Source organism: Lathyrus oleraceus, chromosome 6 (genome assembly GCF_024323335.1).
Source record: "Lathyrus oleraceus cultivar Zhongwan6 chromosome 6, CAAS_Psat_ZW6_1.0, whole genome shotgun sequence".
Classification (NCBI taxonomy): Eukaryota; Viridiplantae; Streptophyta; class Magnoliopsida; order Fabales; family Fabaceae; genus Lathyrus; species Lathyrus oleraceus.
In genome coordinates this window covers 275,489,354-275,497,582 of record NC_066584.1, presented here as the reverse complement: position 1 = coordinate 275,497,582, position 8,229 = coordinate 275,489,354, and the positions used below count along the sequence as shown (strand labels likewise).

The 8,229-nt window shown below is 31.1% G+C and overlaps 1 protein-coding gene across 1 annotated transcript; it reads left to right on the top strand.

Annotated features, from left to right (window-relative positions):
* Positions 1-5,710: 5,710 nt before the first annotated feature.
* LOC127097369 (dirigent protein 16) lies at positions 5,711-6,562 on the top strand. The gene has a single exon (XM_051035867.1). It carries the CDS (start codon positions 5,751-5,753, stop codon positions 6,507-6,509), a length of 759 nt encoding a protein of 252 aa, XP_050891824.1. The 5' UTR covers positions 5,711-5,750; the 3' UTR covers positions 6,510-6,562.
* The last annotated feature ends 1,667 nt before the right edge of the window (positions 6,563-8,229 follow it).

Genomic DNA, 8,229 nt, shown 5'->3' with positions numbered 1-8,229 from the left:
TGGATGATATTCTCATAGTAATAAATAATGTCGAGGATGCAATGAAGGTGAAGGTTGAACTCAATAAGGAGTTAAATATGAAGGATCTAGGAGCAGCATCCAAGATTCTTGGGATTGACACCCGAAGAGACAGAAAGCAGTCGAAATTATGCTTATCTCAAGAGACATACATACGTAAGATTCTCGACAAGTTTGGCATGTCGAATTTAAAGCCAGTTGTGACTCTAAAAAACCCTTAATTCAAGCTGAGTACGGATCAGTGTTCCATTATTAAGGTCGAAAGAGCTTATATGAGTAGCATCCCATATGCTAACATAATATGTTCTTTGATGTATGATATGGTTTATACTAGACCCGACATAACATATGCAATAAGTCTTGTAAACAGGTACATGGATAATCCTGGGAAGGCTCACCGACAAGCATTGAAGTGGATTGTAAGGTACATAAATGGGTATTTGAACAGGGTCCTGATTTATGGTAGAGCATATGGTGAAAATAGTAAAGCAAAAATCGAAGGGTATGTCGAACCTGATTATGCAGATTGTATGGATTCTAGAAAATCTATTTCTGAATATGTCTTCACTATGTTTGGAACAACAATCAGTTGGAAAGTAACACTTCAGAAGGTTGTTGCCTTATCAACCACTGAAGCAAAATATATCACCCTCACTAAAGTTGTGAAAGAAGTATTGTGGCTTGAAGGTTTTACTAAGGAACTAAAACTTCAAGGTCGAGTTATCAATGTTAAATGTGATATTCAAAGTGATATACACTTGTCCAAGAATTCAGCCTATCATGAGCGAATCAAGCACATCGATGTGAGTTTGTATTTCGTCAGAGGGGTAATCGAGCATGGAGAAGTCCAAGTGATGAAGGTCTTGACAGATCACAATGTTGCTAATATGATCACTAAGACATTATCAAATTACAAGTTTTTCCACTGTATGTAGTTGGTAAAGTTGCATGAAGAAATCTAGTTTATTCCCGTGATATTATAGAGTTTGTTTCAAGGTCTAGATTTGTGAGATATTGGATCGAACTCTAGTATGGTCGAAGGGTAGCTTCTTCGTTCAACAATTTGACAAGACCTTAGTATGTCGTCAAAGTTTGTTCACATGTTGTAGTCGAAGTATGCTAGGATTGTTAGCATATGGAATTGAATCTGTTTGTTATGCCCAATTGTTTAAGTTAACTTGTTCTCTAAGTTAGCTTGTATAACGAGCATGTGTGTAAAAGCCCATTACTTTAGTATGTTATTTTTCTTATAAATAGCATACTAGTCTCTCATCATTGTATAACGCAAATCCTAATTAGGGTGAGAGAGGTTATTTGCTATTATGTAACACTTGTAATCTTATTTCAAAGAGAAAGTAAAGAATAACAGTTTATAACCAATTTCATTATGTTCTTATTGTTTTTTTCTTTTCTACCCTTGTGGGTTTTTTACCGATCAAGAAACCAATTATACTTTGCAATTCTGATATCATTTTTCACAACAATTTTTCTATGTGGTCATTGTTGAGGACCGATGTTGTGGTCATTTGGCTATTAACCCACAATATGCAGAATGCTCTAAAGCAAACGAATGCCAACAACAAAAATGGGGCCTTGGAGCATATTACTATAAATGAGCATGCTCTTTTGGACCCCAACATCTAAAGCCAACTAATATGGAAGTTTTTTAATTTGAGATACCTCAATTTCCTCTAGTAGAAGCTACCATCAACTCCATCCTTGCAAGCACACAATATAACAACGAGTTGCTTCAAGATAACAACATCATGTTTCATCAGATGTCTACCCATGTAGCCTTCCTCTCTGATCACATGGCTAGTAGTGAAGTACCAAATCCTCCTGGATTGTTTAATGATGATGATGACAATAACCAATAGATGTCTTGTTGTGTTTATCTTGTTCCATCTTTTAGTTTTATGTTTCTTTATTAGTCTTGAATATATATATATATATATATATATATATATATATATATATATATATATATATATATATATATATATATATATATATATATATATATATATATATATATATATATATATATATATATATATATATATATATATATATATATATATATATATATATATATATATATATATATATAATATATATATATATACACGTGTATGTGGGTGTTGTGGGTGTGTGGGTGTGTTTGTGTGTGTGTGTGTACGCGTTTGTGTGTGTGTGTGTGTGTTCATGCGCATGGGCGTGTGTATGTACACGCTAAAATAAGATATCCTTGTTCTATATGATGTTTACTTGCTTCCTCTTCTTCTTCTTCATTATTTTCCCGCCTTTTGATGATGGAAAAGGGGGAGAAGTATACTGTCAGAGGGAGTAGAGTATATTATTTTTATCTATGAAGAGAGGGTTAATAACTCTAATCTTCTCATCTTGATATTTATGGTCTTATCACCTCCTTGAGGAATACATTGTCATCATCAAAAATGGGGAGAATGGGATTTATATATTATGCAATTTATAAAGCTATGTATGGTTTAGATGATGATAAAATAACAAAGATAAAAGTTATCAAAAAGCGAAGATGATCAAGTTCTAGTGTTTAAAGCAAAAATAAGTCAAATACAAAGATCAACATTGACAAGATCTAAAGCTTTGAAAGCTCGCATAGTCTCACGCTTTTTTGTTTTATTTGTTTTTTATCAGTAGTGTGTAAATAAGCAAGAGAAATTCTTGAGGTACTAAGGAAATGCGCACACACAAAAAAGTATTTATAAATATTCGTGTATTTTAAAATCTCTTGAAAAATTGATTTTGGCTCTTACATAATCGATTAGGAAGCGTTCTGGCCAATTAGGAAAGCAATGTCTCATTATCTAATCGATTTGAAACTATATCTAATCGATTAAAGAGCAATATTGCCACCCAATCAATTAGGAACCCTTTTAATCGATTATGATAAGAATCAAAATTAAAGGTTTCCTTATTTTGCTAGATTTAATCGATTAGCTTCGCATTCTAATCGATTAGTAATTAACCATAGTCCATGGATTATTTTCTTTTTTAGCCAATTTTTTTCTTATTTAAAGAAGTCTTGTGAACTCTTTAAAATCAAAAGACTTATTACTAAGAAAGCAAAAAACTTATGTTGAAAGGTTGCGTAAGTATGTTGTTTATTTGTTTTGAGTTGTAATTGTAGTTCAAGAGCATAGTTCTTTTGTTTCTTTGTATGTAACATTAAGGTTGCAACCTAAACTTGTGAAAATGTTTGTTGTAAGAAAGGTCATTGGACTGATCATGGTGTAAAACCTCAAGTTGTTTGGGGGAAACTCATGGGGAAGCTCTTGGGGACTAGATTATGTTGTGTGGTTTAAGGTTGAACCAATATAAAATTTGGTGTGATCTCTCTCTCTCTCTCTCTCTCTCTCTCTCTCTCTCTCTCTCTCACACACACACACACACATTATATTTTTCTGTATTTTATTTTCCATTACTTAATCTCTTCTTATTCTTATTTCTTAAAATCTATCGCTTGCAAAAACATTTTCAAAAAATCAAATAACACAATTCACATCCCTCTTGTTCTTGAATTCACTTGGTCAACAATTATGATAATGCTTTGTGATAATAAGGTTTGTAAGGTTCATAAAGATGATACAAACAAACTTAAAATGTTTGATGGTTGTGAGTTTCTTTTACACAATGTGAAATATGTTCTAGAGCTCAGACAAAATTTGTTATCCATAAGCATATTTTATAATCTAGCCTATTGCACTATAGTTGAGTATAAGGTTCAGGTATTTCACACGGTGAAGTGATCATAGCTAAATGTTCTAAAATATGTTGATTATATGTTTTTTTAAGGTTTCAATGTTATCGTTCATTCATCAGCAATGAGGTTAATGCATGAGAGATGCATGAAGGTTGTTTTAAAGCACTTTAATGAATTTTGTGAAACAAAGGATAAAAACAAATTTTACAAATAAGTTGTCATGAATTTTTGGAGTAAAGTTGGTGCCGAAAAAGCTTACCTGGTTAACATATGTTCATTCACAATAATATACTTTCAGATACATATGGAGGTTTGATGTAGGAAACATGTAAACTACAATACTTTGAAAGTCGTCAAAGCTTTACCCATTGATCAAATCAAGCTAATTCAACTTGATGGTAAGGTTGTGAATTGCGTCTTTATGATTATCTAAAAGGTGAAAGGGTTATGAGTTGTGGGATGTGGAATCGGGAGGATCAAAGTTCATCATTTGCATATGTATTATTTTTAGCGAGTCCGATTAGGAGAGGAAGGGTAAAAATCTACATATAAAGATATTAGAGACTATAGCATAAAAGGTTCAGTTTAAGATGGAGGTTAATGCTATAGATACTAATAACAGTGAGCAAACATTTCAATCTCGCAACAATTTTGAAATTCATTATATATAATTAACATATTTAACTAATGACTTAATTTGATTATATAAAATTGAAAATCTTCGAATGGTTTAATAAAGAAAATATGAAGAAGAAAAAAACAATAAATGATGTTCTATAAAAGACTTATGCTATCTTGACACATATTTTAACACAAATAATTACATCAAACATTATTCTTGAATTTATTTTGTGAACTGTATTTTATTTAATTAAAAAAATATATTTATGATAAATTTATTTTTAAAATATATAAAAATAATTATTTTATAATATAAATATAAGATTGTATTATTAATCAATTTCTTCACTTATTAACCATAAAATATATCTTATTAATCATTTATTTAAATGTAACTCATTAATCACTTTTACTATTTTATTAACTAATAAAATAAATAGCATTAACCACAACATAAAATTATGAAGTGTATTAGTCAATATCTTACACTCTATTAATCAATTATAATTTATTATACTTAAGACTATTTTTAATGTTTGGGCACTCATTGTATAACCAACTTTTTACACACTATTAACTAAAATTGATTTACCACATTCAACTTTTTTTTAAAATCAGAATTACTAAAAAAGTAAAATTATAAATTGTATTAACTCATTTCTTTTACTAGATTTAATCATTTTTGTATGACTTAGCACTACTTTTTAATGTTATAACACATGCTAATTAAACTATGAATTGTATTAACCAGATTTTTACACACTATTAAAATCAAAAAATATTTATTCTGAATAATATATTTTTATTTAAAAAATATTTTTAAAAAATATTGTTTACTTTTAGTGTAAGCATTTGTGTCAAAATAGAATAACTATATAAAATTCACATATTTAATCCACTACCTCCATTCCTTAGAGGGTCAATTATAGTAGTTGACTTGAGATTTTGGTTCAGCTGTACTTGCACCACTTCTCATTATTCTGACTTGTCTTCAACAAAAAAAATGAAAAAAGTGATAGATGAATGCCTATACAAAAACCTTCATTGAGTTTTATATATATATATATATATATATATATATATATATATATATATATATATACACTTGAGTAATATATATTTTTATAGTAATTAAACTTGGCATAAGTCTATATGAATTGAAGTGTTTCTTCCCTTACATCTCAACAACGCCACTATATCAGATTCATTGACTGCAATTCTCAACTTCAACAACTTCAGTATGATCCTTTTCTCACAACCACTCCAACACACTCTTCATTCTCTCCTATATATAATACCAAAACTTGCATTTCCATTATTACCATAAAAAGAAAAACTAGTATCTGCATCTGAAAAACATTGAAACAACATGAATATGGGATTTCTAACTATAGCTCTTTTGGCAATGTTTGCTGTCTTTTCTCATTTGACAACATCTATAACAGCAGTAGTTGACCCTATTGCAGCCACAGGGAAAGAACCGATCATTGAGTTATACATGCATGACATTCTTGGTGGAAGTAACCCAACGGCTCGACCGGTAACCGGTTTGCTTGGCAACATATACAGTGGTCAAGTACCCTTTGCAACTCCAATTGGATTCAACACTCCGGCAGGTGGGACTCTCATCCCTAATGCCAATGGCGCTATTCCAACCGTCAACGGTGTTACCGGTATCGCATTAGGAACTGGTTTGGCTGGTACTTCCTTTGCACCAAACAATAATAACAATCAAAACAATGTTCAAGTGCAGTTAGGACCTGATGGACTTGGATTAGGGTTTGGTACAATAACTGTTATTGATGATATACTCACATCTCAACCTGAGTTAGGCTCTCAGATAGTTGGAAAAGCTCAAGGTGTGTATGTTGCAAGTTCTGCAGATGGGAGTAGACAGATGATGGTATTCACAGCTTTGTTTGAGGGAGGGGAATATGGTGATAGTTTGAACTTTTATGGTTTGTATAAGATAGGAAGCACAATGTCGCGATTATCGGTAATAGGGGGCACGGGAAAGTTCAAGAATGCAAGAGGGTTTGCTGAGCTGAGACCTCTTATTCCACCAGGACAGATTGCTACTGATGGTGCTGAGACATTGCTGAGGATGAGTGTTCATTTGAGCTACTAGAACTGGGCTGTGAAAATGGAAAATCGACTGAGTGGTTTTTACTTTTTTTAATTACAGATGAAGATGACGATGAGATTGGTCTTGTATGTTTTATCTTTGATTGTAAAATTGTATGTGAAATATTATTTGTGATCCTTGAAATCATATTGTGATGTGTAATTTTTGTTTATAGAAAAGTGTATTGATTGTATTCTTAGGCTAATTGTGATGCATTCAAGGGAATGTTTGTTTACGGTGTCTTTTTCATGTAAATGAAGTGAACTAAATTTGTATCACCCAAAAGCAGTGAAATACAAGGAATTCAAATTTAGAGAATCTGAGTGTGTTTGGGAAATAAACAAAGCACATGACACCACACGTTTGCCTAACTCTACAATTGAATTAGGTGGCTAGAAAACATAGGTCAATATAGAATCAAACATAGCATAAATCTCTTTCACACTTACCTAAACAACTTAAGTCAAAACTCTATCCTCTTTTATACCACCGGTGCAATCCCAATTAGCACTCTTATGCAAGAGTCCCATTTATAATATTTCTAACATCTATTTTACATTGAGCTCATTCTAATTTCAGCTTCTTAGCTCCCAACAATTATACAATAAAACTTTGCTTTAGCTTGAATGTGTTGGAATAATAACTTGTGACACAAGATAATGAGCATAAAGAGGATAGATGAAATTAGTGAAGGATAGAATGAAATTAGAGTGAAGAGACGTTTTTTTTTCAATTGATTTGTTTGGTTGTTTTTCAAACATGTGTTATATCATTTATATATGATCACCCTCCTAATCACTACAAGAAAACTTCCGTCCAACCACGTGATATAGTGATGTGAAAATCACGTGATATAGAAAGGGAGTTGTGACGTGATAATCATGTCAACTACATATTTTTATTATTAAAAAATTGAGAGTCAGATCAGCACATGGGAAAGACCGGAAACAATTTTAAAAAATGTTGTGAGGTGGTAATCATTGTCGCAACTTGAAAAGTAAAATAAAAAAAATAAAAAAGTCAGGAGTGCACATATTGACGGAAGATGAAAATTTTGGAATTTTCAAATTTTAAATTGTGATGTGAAAATCACTTCGCAACGTTAAATTCAAAAATAAAATAAAAACGTTTATGAGGGAAAATTGTGAAGTGAAAATCACGTGGCAAAGTCGTGAAGTGAAAATCACGTGGTAAAGTTGTGAAAGACATTTGAGAAAGAATTCGAATCTGCGTTGCGTGAGAGAGAGAGAGAAAATTTGAAAATATATAGAGCAATCAGCGACATGATTTTCACTTCACAACTTTGCCACGTGATTTTCACTTCACAACTTTGAGAAGTGAAAATCACGTGGCAAAGTTGTGAGGTGAAAAACACATCACTAATTATTCTATATTCCAGATTACTTCTTTCTCAAATTTTCTCTTTCAATTTTTCCTCCTCCACCATTTTTCTTCTTCCAAACATTTTTCCTCCTCTAACATTTTTCCTCTTCTTTCTCAAATTTCAGCTTATTTCAAGACAACCCATATTTTTCATTTTTGTTTTTCGTTTTTTATTTGTTAAATATTATGTTGATTTTTTTATTTTATAACTAACATTGTTAAAAAAAACTTCTTCAAGATTCATCAAAATTCAAGCTTTTCTTTATCTTCATTGAAGTATTTAAGTAATTTATTTTATTTCTTTTTAGATTTAATATATATATTGGGTTGTTTGGTTGTT

What these genes read in the sequence shown, in the direction of transcription:
- LOC127097369 (XM_051035867.1), top strand. Translation starts at nt 5,751, where the DNA reads ATGAATATGGGATTTCTAACTATAGCTCTTTTGGCAATGTTTGCTGTC.